This window comes from Ambystoma mexicanum, chromosome 2q, assembly GCF_040938575.1.
Source record: "Ambystoma mexicanum isolate Mex_15411 chromosome 2q, UKY_AmexF1_1, whole genome shotgun sequence".
Lineage (NCBI taxonomy): Eukaryota > Metazoa > Chordata > Amphibia > Caudata > Ambystomatidae > Ambystoma > Ambystoma mexicanum.
In genome coordinates this window covers 209,286,022-209,308,074 of record NC_090924.1, presented here as the reverse complement: position 1 = coordinate 209,308,074, position 22,053 = coordinate 209,286,022, and the positions used below count along the sequence as shown (strand labels likewise).

The 22,053-nt window shown below is 43.6% G+C and overlaps 1 protein-coding gene across 1 annotated transcript in view; it reads left to right on the top strand.

Annotated features, from left to right (window-relative positions):
* Window positions 1-22,053, top strand: part of SYT17 (synaptotagmin 17) — a 962,035-nt gene that overhangs the window by 227,277 nt on the left and 712,705 nt on the right. The window contains exon 4 of the mRNA XM_069647133.1: window positions 5,216-5,364. Within this exon, the coding sequence (XP_069503234.1) occupies window positions 5,216-5,364 (149 nt within the window). The remainder of the gene's footprint in view (window positions 1-5,215; window positions 5,365-22,053) is intronic.

The following is a 22,053-nucleotide window of genomic DNA, read 5'->3' as shown; positions in this document are numbered from 1 at the left end:
CAGAGATCACGTCTCCATGCTGAGCCCGTTGACCACGCCCCCCGTCGTGCTGCTTCTTGATCTACGTTTACAGTCCCCAGTTTACTTTGTAGGTCAGTATGCCATTCTCACTCTCCAAGGGATCTCCTGGACCTTTGTCGCACTCTATTTTCATTCTCTTTTTCCTTCCTCTTTCTCTTTGCATGTATCGGATATAGTGTCCTTCCCATTATTTGGCTCACATAAGGAACATAATGCCCTCCACACTCTATGGACGGTCTTGCTCCCCCCTCTCCCCCAAGTGCCTCTTTCCCTTAGGAGAGATATGGTGCCCTTCACCCAGGGTAGGTTTAGGGTTCAGTGAGTATAAAGGGCCATGTTGTGGGGTCTCTTCCCAGGTTTCTCTACTAATGAATGGCATGCTGGCACATAGTTACCTCCAAAGCTGGCCTACTCTTGGCTTCAATTCTCTCTTCAGTGTTCCTGGAAAGCACTGACTCCTGCAGTGGCGGCCCTACTTTCCCTAATCTGTCACAGATCCCTGGCTCTTTAAGTGCTGGCTTCTGGACCCTATCAGCTCCCCTGCATCACACTACTGCTCTCTTTCTTGCCTGTCACTCTCATCTAGTCCAAGTTCACCCTCCCATTATTTTCTCAATTATTGCTCTCTCGTTGTAATTGGCTCACTGTAGACTTTTCCTGTATTCATTTCCCTGTTGATTATGTGATCCAATGGTTGCTTCGCTCAGTTGCCCATGCTGTCTCAGCTTTTAAAATAGTAGATGGTCGTTTAATTTACCACAAGATGTGGAATGTTCTCCTGTGTACTCCGCTACAAAAAATCTGCCAGTGAATGCTTTTCGCGGTGCCTCCAATTGTCTGGCCCTTTCCCTGTCTCTGCCTTCATGAGGCTTTGGACAGAGCACACGTCCTTGTGTCTGGTTCTTCATTGGTCAGGTTCACGGATGGAAGCCGGCACTGAAAAGGCATCTCCAGTAGGAATACCTTCAGAGTTCCAGAGTCTTGCCTCAGATCACATCTTCCTCTTTCTGATGATCTTAACTGCATCAAAGTGGAACTTCTTAGGGCGATCCTGCCCCCTTGGCTCCCCAAGCATCTGAGCTCCAGAAGTGTCTTCAAACCTAACATCAAAGGTTTATCTATCCTGCTAAAATCCTTAACCTGCACACATGCTTTAATCTAATGGTCTGAGAAAAAAGGAATGACCGGTTCTTCTGAGACATCACTTAAGACAGAATCAACCATCTTTTAAAAAACAAAAATTAAAAAAGGGCCCTGCAATGAATCTACTGTACACATTCATCTGTAGTACACAAATAGAGCATTCTAACAAGTTAATTAGTAGAACAAACTTGCTAACTAATGCATGGAGTCTTGTCAAGTCCCAAACAATATGGCAATTCAATACATGTTGTGATTTAAAAAAAATGATGATATGTAATGATATTGTATTGCTTTAAATAATGAAATCAATAGACATCATTGAAACTGTCTAACATTCAACCAAATGGCCCTTTATATGAGACTGTGTGTTGCGGGCAGATGCTGTTCTTCAGGAGAAGACCCTAAACTGAACAAAGTAAAAGACAAATGGCATCATATTTGTACAAAATGATGCAGACAACATTGATGGACAATAATTAGGGACGTTTTATAAATAATACCTTGGAGTGCACAGATTCTTAAACGTGATCCTCATCGTATAGGTATTTTTTCCTGCAAATGTCACTAAACATAGGAAGACTTCACAATAGAAGACCTGTTAATCGAGCCATTATGGATTACTGACTTATTTCTTCACAGATGTACACAATCAAGTAAAAAGGTTCAAAATAGTCTTGCAATATTCCCAACAAGCATGAAACCAGCAATATCTGTGATAACTCAGATAGCCATATCCCCAAGAATAAATTCATGAATATATTTTAAAGTAAATGCCAGGTTCTCCCCAGCAAAATACTCACCAATGATGCACATCTGTAAAGGATGTAATTCAGTACAAGCGTGCGGACTGGATGGTTCAACAGACTAAAAAAAGTAAATTTCACTCCAAGACTTCACTAAATGTACCCACGGTTAAAAAAACAAATACCTCACAAAACATATCAGAGGCTCATAATAATGGGGGAAATTAAAATTAAACAAAATACAATATACAAAATGTAACTTAACACTATAGGCAATCTTAGGCTGAAGCCATGTCAAACCTACTGCAACAAATCTAACAGAGTAAAAAAGAAGCAGGCCAGTGGAGTGAAAGCAAGTTAGTTATACAACTGTTTTCATGACTTAAGGCAAGGCACAGCCATTTTGATTGAGGCGGCTCTCTGCAGCTTCTCCCATGCGCTCCCGCCAGGGAGCTTGTGGCAGCGAAGCACTGATAGGCCAGCTACTGGGCTTCAGGGGCCCCTCCTGGCATGTGGTGAAGGTAGTGTTCTGACTTGACCGCACACTAAATCCTCTGCACCATCTTCCCTCTGCATAGAGTCACAACGAAACTCAGACATGTTTCTGCCCTGTTGATTCCATCATTGAAGTGCAGTTTGAGTATACATGGGAGCCATGCCTAGGTATTTGCCTTCCCACTTTGCTAGACTCACTCTTGACACCAAAAGGTGATAGATGGACACCTGTGAATTAATCACCTATGAATTAAACCTAAACACTAGGAGTTCCACTGGGCAGCTTCTATTGCATAGTTTTGGAGCCTGCCTATACCTTTATAGAAGAGGGCCAACCATTTGCTTCCTCTTGTGTCCAATGCAAGAATCTATCCTAAATGGCTAAGAAATATCCCCTCCCACCAGGAACACATGCATGGGCATGGGTGTATTGTACTATTGTGTGGTCCTCCATTTGCTACCTCTCACCAAAGGCAGTCTGCCCCAAACCAGCTGCCCTGTGAACATTCACACAAACATCACCTGCTCGCCTCTTGTATACGCTAGAGGCTTCAGAGACTCCAACACAGTTGGAACCCAGCCCATGAATGGTATCACTGTATTTAGGAGTCAGAAAGAAGAGAATATGTGAGCCCACCATGTCCACTGGCCATCTGAAAGGGCGTCAGAAGAGAAAAGGGAGCCTGCAAAAATGGGGAGAGTAAGGAACCCAGATCTGTATTGAAGTTGCATGTGGTATTTCCATACTTGTTCTTGTTTAGAAAATATGTGGTGGTAATTCACAACCGGGGAGGTGTTAGTTTAGGACAAGCAAAGTGCCTTTCAGAACCTGCAACCAATAAACCCCGGGTGTATTCATTATAATGCAATCTTTTACTGAAAGGTAGAAAGGTAGCATGCATGGATGCAGTGAATATATATTTGTTATAACCACATTCTTCATATTAATGCACAAATGAACCCCAGTTGGACCTTTCTCTCACCATCTAAAATGTCAAGGCTAACTAGGATCCAAAATGCACCAAGATGACAATATTTGCAGTACATTAGTTTGCTAGGTGGTATCAATTCCAGGAATAAACAGATGCTTCTCTTTACTACTCAGTTGTGTGATGGCCAACTCAACACCTCAAACATTTAGACAATTCATTTTGGTTCAAAACATCTTCTTGATAGATAGATGGTGTTGTACTTAAATCTGACCTTATATGTTTTCTTTAGCATGTCTTGATTTTCTGTTTATTTCAGCAGCCAACCATCATATTGTGGCTTGTGCTATGACAAATTCCAAACTGGACTATGCCAATGCTCCTTTGCCATGTATTCCAAAAGATCAGCTAGGGCATTGGCAAGCGGCTCAAAATGCTGCAGTTAGACTTCTATTCCAAGTGTGCAAATTGTACCCCATTTCTTTTTTTCAGAGATCTCCCCATTGGTTGCCTGCCAGGCAGAGAATTCAGTTCAAAATACTCTGCCTGATTTTCAAATGCGTTCATAGGATAGCACCAAACTAATTATCAGAAAAGATACAGGGTTATCATCCAGGACATACTCTCACTTCTTCTGGTCAGTAGTTGCCAATTGTGCCTACATCTCTATGTACCTCCATATGAGATAGACAATTCTCTGTTTTGGGCCCCCGCTTGGCGAACTCACTTCCTTCTAAGATTACAGATATCCCTACCTCATCATTGTTCTCAAAAGTTCTAAAAACATACCTTTTTATGAAATGTTTCTCATCTACAGCTGTTGTTCCTTCTGTTTGCTTTCCTAATTTGTTATGCTAACATCAGCTCCCAGATGCAGTTCATTCTGTTTTGTTTCAAAAGGCACACAATGAATACTAAAATCAAGTAAAATCAAGCCAAATCAAGTGTGTAGTTGGGAGAGATAGAGTGCATACTTTTTATATGCAAGTGAGGACTGTGCACTATACATAAAATGAGCATTTGCATCATGATTCTTTCAAAAAACATTGCATGTATAGATTGAAACATTTTCACAAAATGAATGGTGCCTATGATAACAAATAAATGACTTGTCTTCATAAAGTTTGAGCACATGTTTTGCATTTTTGTATGTTGCACTATTTTTTACCATTGTACCACAACCAATGATGTGTGCATCATGAATGAAAAAAGAACAAAACATGTTATTATATGTATTTGCATTATTGTAGATTCCACACAATATGCTGTTTTGTTATACCAAAATTATTCCTTCATAACATAAAACTTTGTCAGATTCAGTAGGTGAATTAAGTATGCCTGTTTCAATAATTATCAGCACAAGCAAGTAGTTATTGACCTGATCTAAACCAATCCAAATGTATGCAATTCAGTCAATAAATAACCAGTGTTGCGATGATCCATGGCAATACTCCTTGTTATTAGCCCGGAAGCTGCCTTATGGGCTTCAGCAAAACAAGGGCGCATAAGCAGGGCTGAGGGTTCATATCAAGCAATATTGCCTCACGGCTCTCGCAACAGTGCTATTAGCAAAACTGCTGCAGGGGTTCGATGATACTTGCAGAGTGCTAGGAAGGTGGCTGGTGAGGCAGGAGTGTCAGTGATCACTGAGCTAGAATTTGAAAGAGGCAGCAAGGGACACCTAAGGTGGAGGGCAGAATCCTGCAAGATCTATGGCTACCCCAACGATTGTTGTCTGGAATCCTGAGATCTTGATCGGCGTCCAGGATACTATGATTACGTTCCAGGCAGCTAATATAAGAGAGGACTTTCTGGTGGAGACTTCGGAAATGTCTGTGCTGGCCAAATTATAGTGCTATATTCCATGGTCTTTCTCTTCAACAGGATAAATAATCAAAATGAGGACAAGGACGGGGACTCAGACACTGCAGCTAGCGAGCCACCTCCCACACCTCACGACAGTTCACCCGACAGAAGACGATCCTCTTCAGATACGTCAAGGTCCACCTACAGCCTCACTCGACGGATTTCAAGTAAGACGGGCATCCTACGTTTATGCCCTGTTATTATTTAGCATGCACTGTAACATGTTCATACGTTCACAGTTGAAAAGTGTGAGTGGTTCGAACTATATTTCTCTGACAAGTTTAAGTCTGACAAAAATGGATTCTTACAAAGTCGATTTGATTAATACTTTCTGATTGTAAAATGTTTCTACAAAACATAAGTTAACAAAAATAGCATAGGACATGCTGTGTATTATTAAAGTGAGATAAATGGGGAGATACCCACTACCCTCTTTTTCCTGAACTCTTCACCTATCTCCCACGAAAACCCATTATTTAACTATATCATACCTTCCTATTCTAATCCCGCTATCAGCCCACCCCCAAGATCCCATTCTGCCTGCACACCCCCCCTTCCCTCAATTGCACATACATGGTTTATCATTCCAGTTCTGTTAGCTCCACCTAGGTGATTGTGACACAAGCAACTGCAATACATGACGCATTATCTATTTTAATGTAATCTTTTTTTCCGAACTATTTGTTCAAAAGTTGTAACACTTGCATTAATTTATCGTTTTTTGGAATTTTCGAACAGTGATACACAGCTTTCGCTTGCTTTACACATAAAGAAATGATTATGCAATTTAAAAAAAATATCTTGGGCCTCATGCTGCCGCCGGAATCATTTTTCTTTTAGGCAATTACCGGGGCATTACGGCCCCGCCGGACCCGGTAATTGCCCATTCCCGGGTGCCGTAAAAAAATTCTCCCCATTCCCATTCGAGCACCATAGGGCTCAATGGGAATGGGGAGGCGAAAAGGCACCCGCGAGCAGAACTCGTAGTTTGCCTGTCCGGTAACTACGGTACCAGCAAGCTACTGCTACCGTAGTTACTGGACAGGCAAACTTATAATGATGCCCCTTGTCTTTTTTCAATATGTGCATTCAAATTTAAAAAGTTAAAAAAAGTCATCATCTACCCCCATCTTCTAGTCAATTTCTGCAAGTAAAATGACTAGTCATTTTTTCTTTCTGACGAGCCTAGTTTCAGGTCGCTTAATTGCATGAGCGATATTTTAAAGACATTCTTCACCTGTACCTTGCTAGGCAGACACGTGTAATCGGAATCCTGCATTTTTGGCTTTGATTAGATATTTTCATTTCAAAGTTGAATTAACTTCTATTTTGTTTTGTTGAACATACAGAGAGAAATGATCAATGTAAATATATTCAAATATTCATAAATTGTGCAGACACAATAATTCATAAAGTGCATTGATGCACTACAAATGGGGAAAGGGAGCTACATAAATGACGAATGCAATACAATACAATACAACATGTAGCATATCATAACAACAAACACACAGCTGAAAAAATGCACTACAAAGGTTGGCCTAACAATTATTAGCACATGGCAATCATTATCGACTTCCTCTGAGCCAATCAGAATGTGCGGACTGCATTCCATAAGGTATTAACTCTATTCCCGACATTCAGACTTCAGAAGCGTTAATGAAGTCAAAAGAACATGTGTTTGCCTTAAAAAAAAACTGCAATTCCCAAGCACATTTCTTTCAATATGGCAAGCCTACTTAACACTCCAAAGTGCAAGCTGAAACATGAAACAATGCTTTGACTTTTCATTTTGACATTGCATCTAATGCAATGCAAGCTCCTGCTTAAATTATTCCAGCTCAAACAAGTTTACAATTAAAGTGAAAGCGTAATTTATAAAGACAGCTTCGGCATTTGAATAGTACAAAAAACACATTTCATTTAATACATCTTTTTGTGTGCTTTACTCACTATTAAACTAACATGTTTTACTTTACCATCACAACTCCAAAACCCTCATTGCTATTACAACCATGTGCTAAGAGCCATATGATTATAATTGTTCTTTTAATAACGCGCTTAATACCAGCAAGTGGTTTCTATCTAAGCGCGGGATCAGGATTCGCTGCCTTGTCTTGCTTCCAAGACAAAAACGTTGCCCCTGAGCTATCTTTCCTCCACTCTGGGGGAGTCGTTATCACTTGGGATAATGGCACCTCACCAGCTGTGGCAGTCTGCTTCGCCTTGTGCCATAACGTGGTGGAGGGTCATTATCTCACAATAATGACCCCTCCCTCAGTCTTTAAAGCTATAATAGTCAACATAGCCTCAGTGTTTACCTCAATGTTAAAGTTAGATATTTATCATGCACAACTGCCTTGCATGTATGTGTTTTAGTCCAAAAAGAGGACTTCTCAAATATGATACACTCACATAATCAATAAATAAACCTAAAAAACAGTTCTTGCAAAAAATTCATAGACTAAACAATCTATACAATTCTGAGCGTTCAGTTATCAATGAACATCTTTTGTTGCCTCAGACAGCGGTTGAATACGTATATAAATATCTTCAACTAAACGATCTTATTCCACAAAAATAGCAAAAATCTTTCCAGCTTCAGTTTACAGAAATGTGATTCCATGTTCAGGAAAGTGCGATGCGCAGCGCAAGGTTCTTCGTACTGAGACAATAATTCCAAAAGTCAGATCCCTTTACTGCATCATAATGACGAACATATTTGTCCAACTCATTCATGTACAAAAATGCCAGACTTAAACATTCTGTAAAAACATTCCTGGGCGATTCCAATGTATTACTAAGAATGCATAGACAGCAGTATCTTTGCTCCAAGGATAAGCCATACCTAGCCCCCACTACACTCAATACCGCAAGCTGATTCATCCAAAAAAATAAAATAAATCGGCGAAGTTTCGCTGCGGGGCAAATTAACAAATATCTTCGAAGAGTTAAACGTGTATGCATATTTTCAAACACATCAACATATGTTAACTTCCTAAATTTAACATAGTTATTATTCCAGTCCCAAGTGCAAAGTTTAGATTTCCATTTGCGACATATCACTGTATGTACCAGGGACAGATCATGCGCCCAAGCCAGCTTTTCAAGCATATCATGGCTTGCAAATTCGGTCGCTACCTTTTTTATTTAACCATCTTTTTATTCGTTTCCAATGCAGGTAATATAACACAAATTGAGAAAATAACACATCAATAAGGCTCTCCCTCCCTCCCTTTCCACCCCAACCCCCCCACGCCTGGCCAGTCTTTTTGCCAATTAAGATTTGTTCCCCTGTTTCTTTCATGAGTATCACTCTACCTACATTATGTCCAGAATTTTTAGGTTTTGAGGACACCATTGTTGCATATAATCCCCACGTAGAAAGTCTAATGTCACTCCCCAGTGCTGTCAGAACTTGTCTCTTCTCCCTGAATTCTGTATGTTACCCACTCCATGGTTAGTATATTCCATATCTTATGTAGCCATTCGTTGTTCATTGGAGGTACTTTCTGCTTCCATTTCCTGGCTATTACCTGCCAGGCCGCTATCACCAAAATCATAAAGGCTTTGCGTTGTGGCTTCGTATGGATTTGAAATTCCGAGTGATCAATACCACACATCCATTCTTTGGGAGAGCATTGCGGAGGGCCCCTTATCTGTTGCACCTGGGCATGGACTACCCCTAGAATGGTCTTAGTACTAGGCAATCCCACCATACATGCCTCCAGTCTCCCTTGCCTGAACACCCTCTCCAGCATTCTTGAGTTATGTCTGGATATATGTCATGTAGCCTTTCCGGTGTTTAGTGCCACTGTACCATGACCTTGTACCTGGTCTCTATAATTTGAATAGATCGAGTGAGTTTGGTTATATTGCCTCATAGGTTCTACTAGTGTGTCCTCAGTGTTTCTTTCCCCAATGTCTTCCCCATCTCCACATGTATGGCCATGTACGCTCCTTCCCCTCCCCCATCAGGATGGAATTGAGTTGCGAGACTAGTTGTTTGTCCCCTGAGTGTGTTGTAATGAATTTCTCGAATGGTGTGAGTGCTCTATGAGTTGCTGTTTTGAATTTGGGTTGTCTCAACCAGTGCCTCAGTTGTTAATATTCCAACCTCTCTTATTCCGTAAGCGCCAGATGTACCTTGCATTCCTCAAATGACAGGACTACCCCCCAGCCCACCATATCTCCCACCTTATTAAAGCCTATTGCCTGCCAGTGCTACAAGGTTCCCTGCCTCCTTTCTGGGCAGAATTGTGGGTTCTCAAAGAGTGGTGTGAAAGGGGATGGGTGCATCGACAGGTGCCCCTGACGAAGAAATTCTGTCCCATATATTACAGGTTACCGAGAGTACCTGGCTATGCCCAATGTTGCAGGGCCTGTCCTGCTTTTCCAGCCATAGGAGTCCATCTAGAGAAATGGTTGGCACGGGCCAGTCCATCATGGCCCATAGCCTATTCCTGTCGTTCGAGAACCATTCTCACAGTACACGTAATTAGGCCGCCTTATAGAATCTTGCTGTGTCTGGCTTAGCTTGGTAGTGGGAATGCATAAGGAATGTTGTGATGTCATGTGGAGTGTTTGTGTCCGAGTGTCGGAATGCCTGAGGGAAGGTTCTATGTTGGGCAGGTAGTCAGCCTGAAGCCTGGGTGATGGCTGCCAGTGTTTCTGTCCTATTAATGTTACTTACTTAAGGACTATGTAACTGCTTGTGGAGGTGTCTTGAGAAGCTGTAATAAACTTAGCATGTCAACCTAAGAAGGCTGGGAGCTGCTTCGTAACATTGGCGACGAGTGGGTCTTAAAGAAGAACCCAAGTGCAAGAAAAAGTAGGAAGCTGAAGAAACCTGCTGAGGGGGGTGCAGGAAAGGAAAGGACGAGAAGAAGGACAACACTGCCCCCAATACAAGTAAGACCCATCACCTAGGGCGCCAAAGGGGGAGGAAAAAGACCCCATAGACCCCGTAGCATGAGGGACCAGCAGCTCATGATCTGGAGGGAGAGCTGAGTCCTGGGGGCTGGAGAGGGAGCTGGGCCAGAAGTTGAAAGGAAGCTGTGTCCCAGTAATGAAATCAGAAGTCATGCTGCATAGGATGTAGAAAGGAGCTGGCCCATAGGGGAGAAAAGTGATGCTGTCCCGGTTAAGTGAAGTGGGAAGTAGTTGCTTTCAATGTAAAGTCAGAGCTTTGCCCATAAAGGAAGAGCAGAGCAGTCCCATTAGCTGTAATCATATATCCCAGCAGGTAAAACAAGGGACAAGGCAAACCAAGGGAAAGCTCCCCATGATGAAGAAAACGAAAGTAAATGAAGCCAGGGTGAAGGGATGTGTCCTTTGTAATGGTAAAGCGTAAAGCGATCATGGCACATAAAGCAGAGTCAGTAGATGCCAGAGACAGTGACCGTTGGGTGAGCAGAGATCTTCACTACCCTGTGTCGGGCAAGGGAATGGTGACGTCAGTATGGAAGTGTACGGAGTTGGCGAATGACCCGAATGCTCAGGAGATGCAGGAATCATTGCTTGCGAGGTTTAAACAAGCCAAACATTCAGGAGTTGCAAGAATCGGGAGGCTTAAACAATGCGGCTGTATTGTGTCCAGGGTGAGAAATGATGGGGATTTCCGAGTAAGGAGCCCAAAGGCGTGAGGCTGCGTGTTCAGGACGCAGCGTAACATTAATTGAGGAATAGTACGGCACACAGAAGTTGAGTGTGCGCTGTGTTGTACTGTGGCGGGATGTTCAGGTAGCGGTCTACCCAGCGAAGGGAAAGTATGCGATGCCCCTTTCGAGTACTACTTATGCATTCTGAGTGGCATGGAGAGGGAATAAGTCTATGTATTGTAAATGCAACGCAGACTTGGAGATCTATCATTCTCCCCACCGAAGGAGGAATGGTGCGGGGGCCGAGGTGCTGTTTGGTTGTCTAAAAACGGATGGACAGACCACTGAGATGGTGACGGGTTATCTTCTAAGGATTCAAGGAGAAGGGACTAAAGTATTGTTTTGTGATATTATCCTTTTGTGTTCCACCACTGATATTTGGTGTTTTAAGAGTGGATGGTTACACTTTGAGGATTTGTAGATACATCATAGGAGGTGACATTGATGTCTTGTTTTAAGCAAATGCATTTCTGTTTAGCTACTTCAGGTAATGGTATGGGTGTTTGCTGCATGGATTTCGCATGACTATTTGTGAGTGGTGTGGGTCATGTTTGAAGACTAGGATTAACCTTTTGAGGACTTCCAGCATTTAGGCTGCTTTATAGCGACATGGACTTTTAGGATTGGATATGGAAATGTGCTCATGACATTTATTGTATTGTATTAGAGTCTAGAACTAACCTTTTTGAGGATTTTCAGCATTTAGGCCGCTAAATTGCGACATGGACTATTAGGATTGGATTGGTTCTGAATTCATGAAATATGGTGTTTTAAAAAAAATGCATCATTTCAAATGTATAGAGCAATGTAATGTGAACTGTATAATCTCTTATGTGATGCATTGTGTACAGTATAGAAAATCTGTATTGGCTCTGGGAATTTAGTGAGATTGGGGGTAGCGCCTTCAATTGTTTCTTGTATAGGTGTGGATATGATTATTTGGTGAATGTGGGGGTAGCGCCTCCCATGTGTTTGGTTGTGGTTGAAGCTTATATGTGATATATAAGTATGGTTTTGCTGATGGTGTGAATGCCAGGTCAGCTTGTTTGTGCCTTCCAAATGTGATTTCTGGGGGTAGCGCCTTCAGTAATATTTTGAGTATGGGTGTGGAATGATATACACAAGGGCATTTGGGAGGTAGTGCCACGTTATGTGGTGTTTGGGGGTAGCACCTCCAGTACAGTATGGGCGTGATTGTGATGAGTCGCGCAGGGTTAAACAGTGTATGTGGGTTTATGGTGGTAGCGCCACCATATATGTCAGGGCATGACTGTAATGAGTTATGCATGGTTATCCCACGTATGGCTGTGTGAGGTGGTAGCACCACCAAGTGTTGGAGCATGACTGTGGTCAATCATCCGAGGTGAATGGTTTGGTATCTGGGTGGTAGCGCCCCCAGTACGTGTAGGGTTGTGACTGCAGTATAAGTCACGCATGGTTAGGGGTATACGGGTGGTAGCGCCCTCGGTTTTGGTTGGTTTGGGCGTGCCTGTTGTATTAGGCATTGCATGGTCACGTATTAGCCGACTTTGTGGTTTATTTACCACAAATAATTTATTGTTCTATTTGTTGTGCACGTGCGGCTGTGTTTAGCTGTACTGTGTGTCCTTCTATAACTCTTTTCACCCCATCAGGGTCCGGAGTGCGACAGTGACATTAGTTGTTGGTCCTGGTGTGCCTGGCCAGCGCATCGGGTATGAGGCGAGTGTTTGAGTGTCAGAGCACATGTTGTGTGCTTGCCCCGATGATGTAAGTCAGTGTGAATGATTTTGATGTGTATGGAGGTGTGTTGTGCAATGTCTGTGTTGTTGTCGGAAGAGGGGAGGTGTGTTGTGTATGCGTTATGTATTGTTGCTCTGTGCAATGTGCCAATGTAAGGGGAGGAGATGTGTTGTGTCTGGCTTAGCTTGGTAGTGGGAATGCAGAAGGAATGTTGTGATGTCATGTGGATTGTTTGTGTCTGAGTGTTGGAATGCCTGAGGGAAGGTTCTATGTTGGGCAGGTAGTCAGCCTGAAGCCTTGGTGATGAGCTGCCAGTGTTTCTGTCCTATTAATGTAATTTCCACTCGTCCCATGACCTGGCCCCATTCATCACAGCCTTCATTAATTTCTCTTTTAAAACTGGCACAGTCCCTGACAACCTCAAAGACGCATGGGTGATCCCACTGCTCAAAAAACCAACCTTAGACCCTAGCATACCCACTAATTTCAGACCCATATCCACAGTCCCGTTCCTGCTTAAGATTCTGGACCGCGCAGCATACCTGCAGATCCACGACCACTTGGAATCTAGTAATCTCCTCGGCCTACAGCAATCTGGATTCCGCCCCAGACATGGGATAGAAAACGGCCTTGATAGATTTAAAAACCCAAATTGAGATCTTGAAAGATAATGGGAATCTAGCTATGCTTCTTCTCCTAGACTTCTCTGCGGCTTTTGATTTGGTCAATCACCAAATCCTATGCCGGCACCTCCAGTCTGCTGCCCATTTCTCAGACTCTGCCTCGGCTTGGATCAAATCCTTCCTGAGTAACAGATCCATGAGGGTCTTCTCACCATCTGCAGCTGCTGACCCTGCTCCAATTCACTGTGGCGTTCCACAAGGATCTTGGGTGTCACCCACACTTTATAATGTTTTCACTAAGGCGCTCTTTGATGCACTTGATTATCTGGGTGTCTCATATACTAACTATGCTGACGACACCCAGATACTCATCCCCATCACTGGCGACTACCTAGTTGACACTAAGGCCTTGAATGAAGTTTATCTGGTCATCCAGGCCTGGATGGCCCAACATGAATTATGTCTCAATGACAATAAAACAGAGCTCCTCATCCTGGGCTCATCGCAACGTCTTGTCAAGCTAGACCCTTCCTACCAGTCATTTATCATAGATGGTAATACCATCAAAGTCTCCAAAGACACTAAAACATTAGGTTTTTACTTGGACGCCACCCTCTCCCTGACCTGACAAACCAATGCTGTCAGATCAGCGTCGGTTTACACGTGTAAACTTATTGCAGCTTGCAGACCGTTCCTGACCACTCCGAACAGTGTCACCTTAGCCAGAACACTCAATATGTATAAGATTGACTATTGTAGCGCTCTATATCTAGGGACTAGCCAAGGGAATCTGAATAAACTTCAAATCACCCAGAACAATGCCATTAGAGCAGCCTTAAACATTCCCAGAAACCACCACATCTCCGAATCTAGATCCAACCTACACTGGTTACCTATCAAACAAAGAATTTCACTGAACACACTTGCCCTCACGCACAAATGCCTAGCCAACAAGGCCCCCCTTACCTCTGCAACCGGCTCTCCTTCCATTCCTCCACCCGACTGCAAAGAACTGCTCAGCTCCATAGCCTCTCTATCCCTAGGTTCAAACTTCAAAAAGCGGGGGGTACAAGTTTCCCTGTCCTTGCCTCCAAGCTGTGGAATACCCTCCCTGTCACCATCAGATCTGAAAACTCACTTAAACCCTTCAAGCAAAACACGAAATGTTGGCTTTTTGATCAGAACCAAGGCACCTCTGCCTCTAGGCCTATCTGTTAACTTCTATTGTTAGTTTGTATATATTCATGTTGCACATTCATTTGTATATAATAATGTATGTATATAACCATGTATGTATACTACCTGTATGTATATAAGCCTAAGTTGCGCCCTGATGCCCCTGGGCCGGATGGTGCGCGTTACAAATAAATAAACAAAACAAAATAAACAGACTATGTAACTGCTTGTGACGGTGTCCTGAGAAGCTGTAATAAACTTAGCATGTCAACCTCAGAAGGCTGGTAGCTGCTTTGTAACAGAGTCCATCTAGAGAAATGGTTGCCACTGGCCCATCCATCATGGCCCATAGCCTATCCCTGTTGTTCGAGAACCATTCTCACAGTACACGTAATTGGGCCGCCTTATAGTATTTTCTGAAGTTCGGGAGGACAAGACCTCCTCACTGTTTGGGAGCCATCATAGTCTCCAGGCAAGCCTATTTTGCATGTTTTGCCATATGAATTGTGACATTATTTCATTGATCGACTTGAAAACCGTCTGCCGTACCGCTATGGGTAGGGCTTGGAAATGGTACAATAGTTTAGGTAATATGATCATCTTGATTGTAGCTATCCTTGGTCCTTTGCTTGAGCATTAGGCAGCCTTAGCCATAGGAGTTCCGACTTGGTCTGGTTAATCTTTAGCCCAGAGACCTTCTTCGCTGTCTCCAGCTCATGGTGTAGGGCGGGGATTGAGTTATCTTGGCCAGTCAGGGTCATTACCAACTCGTCAGCAAAGGTCACTACTTTAAGCTCCTCCCCCGAAACTTACTCCGTGTATGGATGAGTTGAGCCTGATTGAGGCCAAGAGTGGTTCTATATAGATTGCATATTGGAGCAATTATAAGGGCCACCGCTGTCTCGTGCCTCGTGTGATGGGTACCCTGTCCGATAGATGGGAGTCGATTGAAAGTCACATCGATGGGTCTGTGTAGTTGGCCCTCACCTTCCGTAGAAACTTTGGGCCATCCCCATCTGTTCTATTGCCTCAAACAAGAATGGCCACTCCACCCATTCGAAGGCCTTCTCAGCATTTAGTGATATTAGTATTGCCGATTCCTGTGCCATACCCACCTTTTTCTATAAGATAAACCAGCCTTCTAGTGTTGTCCCACATTTGTCTTCCCTTTATGAAGACCGACTGGTCTGTTCCTATCAGGCCAGGGAGGAGAGGCGTTAGTCTGGCCACCAGGACCCCGTGTAAATCTTAGCATCCAGATTTAAGAAGGCGATAGGGCAGTAGGATCTGCATGATGTCGGGTGCTTCTTGGGTTTTACGAATACCACTATTTTTACCACCATCATTGTGCAGGTCAACATTCCCATCTGTCCTATAGGGTTACAGAGTCTCGCTAACCTGGGGCTTAGTTTCTGTCAATAAGTTTGGTAAAAGCCTGCTGAGAAACCATCTGGTCCTGGGACTTCCGTCTGGTCTCTTCATGCGTCGATTTCCCCTGTGGATTCCCCCTAATTCGGTCATCAGGGGATTGATTGTCTGATTGTAGGCTGCCTGTCTTACCTTGTCCAATGATATATCATGGGGGCATCTGCTCTCTGCCATTATGTCACTCCGCTGCTTGGTCGGATCCCCGGGTCTTTCCAATTGCACCGTGGGACAGGCATGTCTGCTTCTTGAACGTGTTTTTCTGTTGCTGCAGCCTGGCTCAGGTCGGCACTTCTCCCTGTTGATGGGAGGTGGTCCACCGCTTCTGCCAGATTTTCCGGTTCACCGGCAGTCTCATAGTTGACTTCAACTGCGGCGGGGTGCTGTCAGCGGGATTTAGGCTGCCGTTACCCTCTGGTGCCTCCACGCCTGCACCAGGCCCTCCTCATCAGTCTGTGTAACTTCGGCCACCCGGGGGAGGCTCCCTGCAGCGGTTGATCGTCTGCGATGCTGCGCTCCTGTACCTGGAGCCTCGTACCTTTGATAGCCTTCTTTTTTGGGAAAAAGGTGGGCCGGGTGGTCCCCTTTTGCAGTCTTGGTGCTGCGGTTTTTCCCAATTCCTGGATATTGGTGGCTGGCCATGAATTTGTTTTCTGGCGGCCCGTGGGCCTGATTCTGGTGACTGTGCCGGGTGCGTGAGAGTGTGTCCTTACAGTCCGGTTGTCAACTTGGAATCTGCTAACCTTTTTTTTTGTAGGCAACGTTCCTACAGATGATAATATTCTGCTAATAACTTTCAGCATAGGCCACTTAGGTACTTTAATCATTTTAAAATATATGAATGCTCTCTTGACATGAACGTTGCCTTCCAAAGATGTCAGACCCAGCTCCAGTCTAATTATCGACATTGACACACCAGGGGAAAGCAAAAGGATTCTCTCCCAAAATGTGCCCTCCAGTGCGTTTAACCACCTTAGGTCAGAGAAAAGTAATGCTTCAAGGCAATACAGTACTGAAAGGCAAAAACATTGTCTATATAGACGGATAATCCCAGCCAGACTATAACTTGAGGTCTGTTGTGAAAATTTAGCAATTAAAGATGTGAGCAAATGAGCCTTTCTCCGTCTGTCCAGGACCAAGGTCTTATATCCACTGCCAATCTAATAGCTACACCTAAATACCTGTAGCTATTGACATATTTCAAATGCTGATCCGGCAAGCGTTTAGGCGGACAGTGAACTGACTTGTGACTGAACTGCATTACCTTTGTCTTCGAGAGATTAATGATGAGATCATTTTCCCTAGCATGAAATTCCAAGGTCCTCAGGGCGAGATTTAATCCACTCTAGGTGTGATCAAATACAACTGTATTGTCATAGTAAGCTTGATTTACCATCTGAACCTGACCTATTCTCGGTGGGCAATTAGAAATTGATCTCAACAGTGGTGGCAGGTTAAACAGGTAGAGATTGAACTGGAGGGAATCCAGCACACACCTCTGTTTAACTCCCTTCCTAGTCTCTACCGGGGCAGTGAAGACCTCCCTGCTGTCTAATCTCACCTAAACACTAGTTTCGGTGTACAACACCCATATCAAACGAAGCAAATTACTGGGACATCCCATTCCTGCCCTTTTTCTCCATAACCTGCTGTGATTCACTGAATCAAAAGCAGCACAAAAATTGATGAATGCTGCATATAAAACTGTGCCACCATTATTCTTAACTTGACCTGCCATCAAGTCAATCGCAATCAGGCAGTGGGTATTAGAACTTCCCACCTTAAAACCTAATTGCGTGCCATCCAAGATCTTTTCTGGGATCACTCAGTCTTGCAAGGCTTTAGGCAAAACAGAGGCAAAGAGTTTTCTAGTTATGTCCAACATCGACAGAAGTCGATAGTTGGACGGATCAAGCCGGTTCCCAGATTTATAAGTGGGGATTATTAAGGAAGGGTGCCAAGACGATGAGATATTATCTCCATTGCTTATGTGACTAAATACCATCCTAACCAGTCTTGCTCAGGCCTAAGAGTCTGACTTCAAGACTATATTCGCCAGATAGTTAGGGCCTGGAGCCCTAGAGGATTTTAATATATTAATCAAACCCAGCAAGTTCTCTGTATCTGAGACTAGTTCAAAGTTGCCTTATGCCTCATGTTCAGCATGACCAAGCTCAACATTATTCTTTTGCGTTCCAAATTGGTTTACTACAAATTCCACCCAAGTTGTTTCTGGTGTAGGATTTGCTTTTGTCTCAAGAGCTGCCAGATTGTTCTAGGGTTTCCTTTCACCAACACCTGGGCCATCTTCTGCCATCTCAGGTTTTTGGCCCCCAACCACCACCACCTGAGATAGTTTCTATATGTTTTTTCACCTTTTTCATTGCTGTGCGCTTCAATCCTTCATCCTGAGTGATATTGGTGACTCCTCTAACTTCCCTTTGCAAAATTCATTACGCATCTCTAATAGCGTGGTCGAAAGCTGCATTTCACCCTGTACCGTCAACAACTAGATTTGTTCCCTTTTGCAGGGCGAAACTCAGTGTCAACTGCCTGATCCAGCCTTCACTCTCTTCACTTGTTTTACATTCTAGACTCTCTATCTCTCCATGATTCAACTTTGCAACATGGACTTTCATATTGCTAATGTTTCTCTTTGTCCACACAATCCTATGAACTGTGCCATTTACATTTATGTCGCCAATCATCTGAAATTCAGATGCATTTTCAGACGTTACACACAAACTGTTAACAGGCCATGGTCACTATAACTAAGATACTCAATAGTCATTTTACTAATATCTACTCCTAGAACGGGATTAACAAAAACATAATCTAAAATTGATATGAATTTTCCATTTACCTGCGTATGAGCTCCCGGAATGTCACTGGTTGTTCTACAATGAAGCATCAACAACCCACATTCATTCAGCACTGTCACCCAGGATCTACATTGGCTATTTGATCGTTTAAATTGCATCACTGAGTCCGTTTTCAAATAACCTATTCCAGATTCCAAAGATTTGTCCGGGCAATACGCATTCAATTCCCCTGCAACCAAAATAAGATATTTGTTAAGGTCCATAACCCATTCTATCAAAAGGTCTTCAATACTTTCAATGGTACTCTCGGTATCAACCCCTCCTATCTTGGTCCCTCGCATTTAAGGAAATCACTACAGCTATAATATTGTTACAAGGGAAGGGCAGATCTATAAGGCGTGAAGGAATTGAGTGCCTAATCCCAACCAAAGTTCTGCCCAGAGGTCTACCCATAGTGCCCTTGGGTGCAAATTGTTGACATATTTGATAACTGTCCATGTAAAGATGTTTCATTAGCAAAGCCTCCTGAAGCAGCAAAATGTCCATAGCTTTTAACAATTTCTAAGAAACGCTAACGTTAAGCCTGTGCTTGTACTGTGGGAAACCTGAAGGTGTCTCCCTAGCTAGTCCCCAGGGATCTGTGATCCAGGTGGCCAGGACACAATCATCGCTATTGGATCCAGTTCCTGGGGGTGGACCAGTGAGTGAGCATCTCCTGGATGGGGGGTCTTTGGGGAGTGGTAGTGGGACACCGACGGGTGAGGCACTGATCACCCTTCTTTCAACACCTTTTCCCCCTCCTACCACGTAGGCTATAAACACTGCCCCCCTTTTTCCGACACAGACACTTTCGCACACCACAAACAATGGACTACCATCCGAGTCATTTACCTAACATGTCCCAATACAAGGGTCAGGCATGGTCAGGCAATTGACCAGAATCACGCACACCCGATCGCCCTTTCCCTTCCCCACAGGGATAAACGCTGGAGCACGAAAGCACACTACAAGCAAGGCATACCACATGACGAGACAGTTATCCAGGCACAGCAGTTCAAGAGGAGGAGAAAGGCAGCGAATAGCGAGAGGTTGACAAGGAAAGACACGCCCTTGCCCTATTCGACCCAGACCCCTGAAACATACGCAGAAGGAATAGAAAGACTGCGATAATAGCTCAAGTGTGTTGCAGCAGATGTCAACGGTACACGGAAGGTGCCTATGCTGATAAGCAGGACAGAGGGAGGCGCCTGCTAGCATGGTCCCCGCCTTGACTCCAGATATGCTGAAAAGCCAAGTGGTTCATCACAGCTGGTGTGTCGAGGGGAGAAGTGATAAGAACCAAACTGTGTTGAACGAAAGTCGCAAAAAAGCAACTTAAGGGAAGTTCAAAGAACTGATAGAATAAAGGGGAGACCAGCTGCAAAGGTATCCGGCACCACGTGGGTGCTTATTCGAGAGACTCTGGTCAATCCCATGTTTGTTGAAACTGTGAATACCAGAAGACCTTGGGATGGTCGGAAAGGAACAGTCAAAGTGGTCATACAGGGGTCTTGCAAAATCCTCTGCACATTTGAAAGACTTTGACCAACAGAGAGTGATATGATTGATAAAGTTGGCAACAGTGAACCCGGCAAAGGGATGCTGACAAAAAGGGGTGAAGCCTGAAATCCTTATGAACAGTGTGTTGACAGAAGTGAACCTGATCGAGGGATGTCCACAGTGAACTGTTTAGTAAAAGTTGGCACGAGTAAACCTGGCAGAGGGACGCCGACAGAAAGAGAAGAAGCATAAAGAACTGTTTAAAAAAACATTAAGATTTGTGAATTAAGGAAAAGCCATAATGAACACGAAAGCGGGAGGCTGAAGCTTGGGATGGGTCTGCGCCCGGAAGAGGGGGACCCAGGGGTGAGCCATTATCACCCTAACTACAGTGCAGAAGGAACTTTTTGGTTTGTTATTTTCTGTCCCTCGAAGGCAATAGACTTTTTGCAAGAAAGGAGACTTTGCCATCAAGGTTCTCGAAGGTTGAGAGCGGAACTGTTGTCTCGTGCTGGGGAAGCCCGAGAAGTGTGCTGTGCTCAGAGGTTCCACCTTATCCCGTGCTTAAAACATGGGGAAGGGAAACCCCGACTACTGCATCCTGACACATTATTTGTGAACACTTCTTTCTTTCTTATCAATCCTGTCCCACACTGTTTTTGTAATGAGCGTAAGGACTGGCAATAGGTTTTTCTTAGTATAGGCCTTTTTATTTGACACACCACTAGGACTTCCTTATTTTGATTTGATGGTCGAAGCTTGCTACATTCTTAGATTTAGGTTTAGATTAGTCGTTTATCTCACCCACTTTTGCAGTTTAATAAACACCCTTGAACTGTGATCACTTGTGTCTGCCTTTACTGTTGCCACCATGAGTTCCTTACAGTACCCTCTAATGTTCTATGAGGACATTTCGACTGATCACGCCAAAGCCATCTTTCACATACGGAGCAGGCTAGTGATCCACTTTAACACCTGCTGAAATTCTTTAGGCTCAGGACACAACGATAATAAATTGACGTCTTGCACTGGCTTATCAAGAGAAACAGTTTTCATAGACTTAGACGGGACATGTCTTGAGTATATTACTGAAGATGAGTCCAGGTCATGGCCCAGCTTTAAAAAGCTTTGATACTGCTACCCAATTGCCACCACTTTTTCTGATTGATAACAATGGTCACGTGATAAAGTCCCATCTTCACACTCCAGTGGGTCAGCAAAATAGAAGTACCAGGGTATCAAAAATCCTCACAGGTGGAATAACATGCAATATATGCAACAGGTCTGAGCGATTCATTCTCTTACGAACGATCCCTGGGAAGATACTTTGCATCGTAAAAGATTTTCTAGGTGGCTCACTCAGCCTTTTCTCCTGCCTTACCAAGAATAGAAGCACCTTTCCCAGGCAGGTACGCAGCCTTGAATAATTTGTTCCCGGACTTGTCAGCTTCAGTAAGATCTGAGCAACAGGGTTTGAATCTTTCAATAGCCAACTTGTTATTGTATCAGATGATTTTAATGAGCGTTACTTAGGATGCTTCACCATTTTGTTTTCTTTCTTACTTTGCTTGTGCCTCTCAAGAATAGAGGAAGGGATTACTTCAGCCACTTCAATCTGGGTAGGGCTACCATTTCTGAGTTGCTTACAGGCTTCCTTGCTTTTTAACCTACGGCGCTGCATTCGAGTAAGAAAAATCTTCGAACCATTTTCCACATCGAATATCTTACTTATTTCCAACTCTTACAATATATGACACAGAAAAAACCAAGAGAATGCAGTTCATGTTTTATTTCAGACATATAGAGTCTCACGTATATCACCTTCACCTTCTAAAGACTATGAGCTTAACACCATATACCGGTTACACATTTGGGGATGACAGAACATA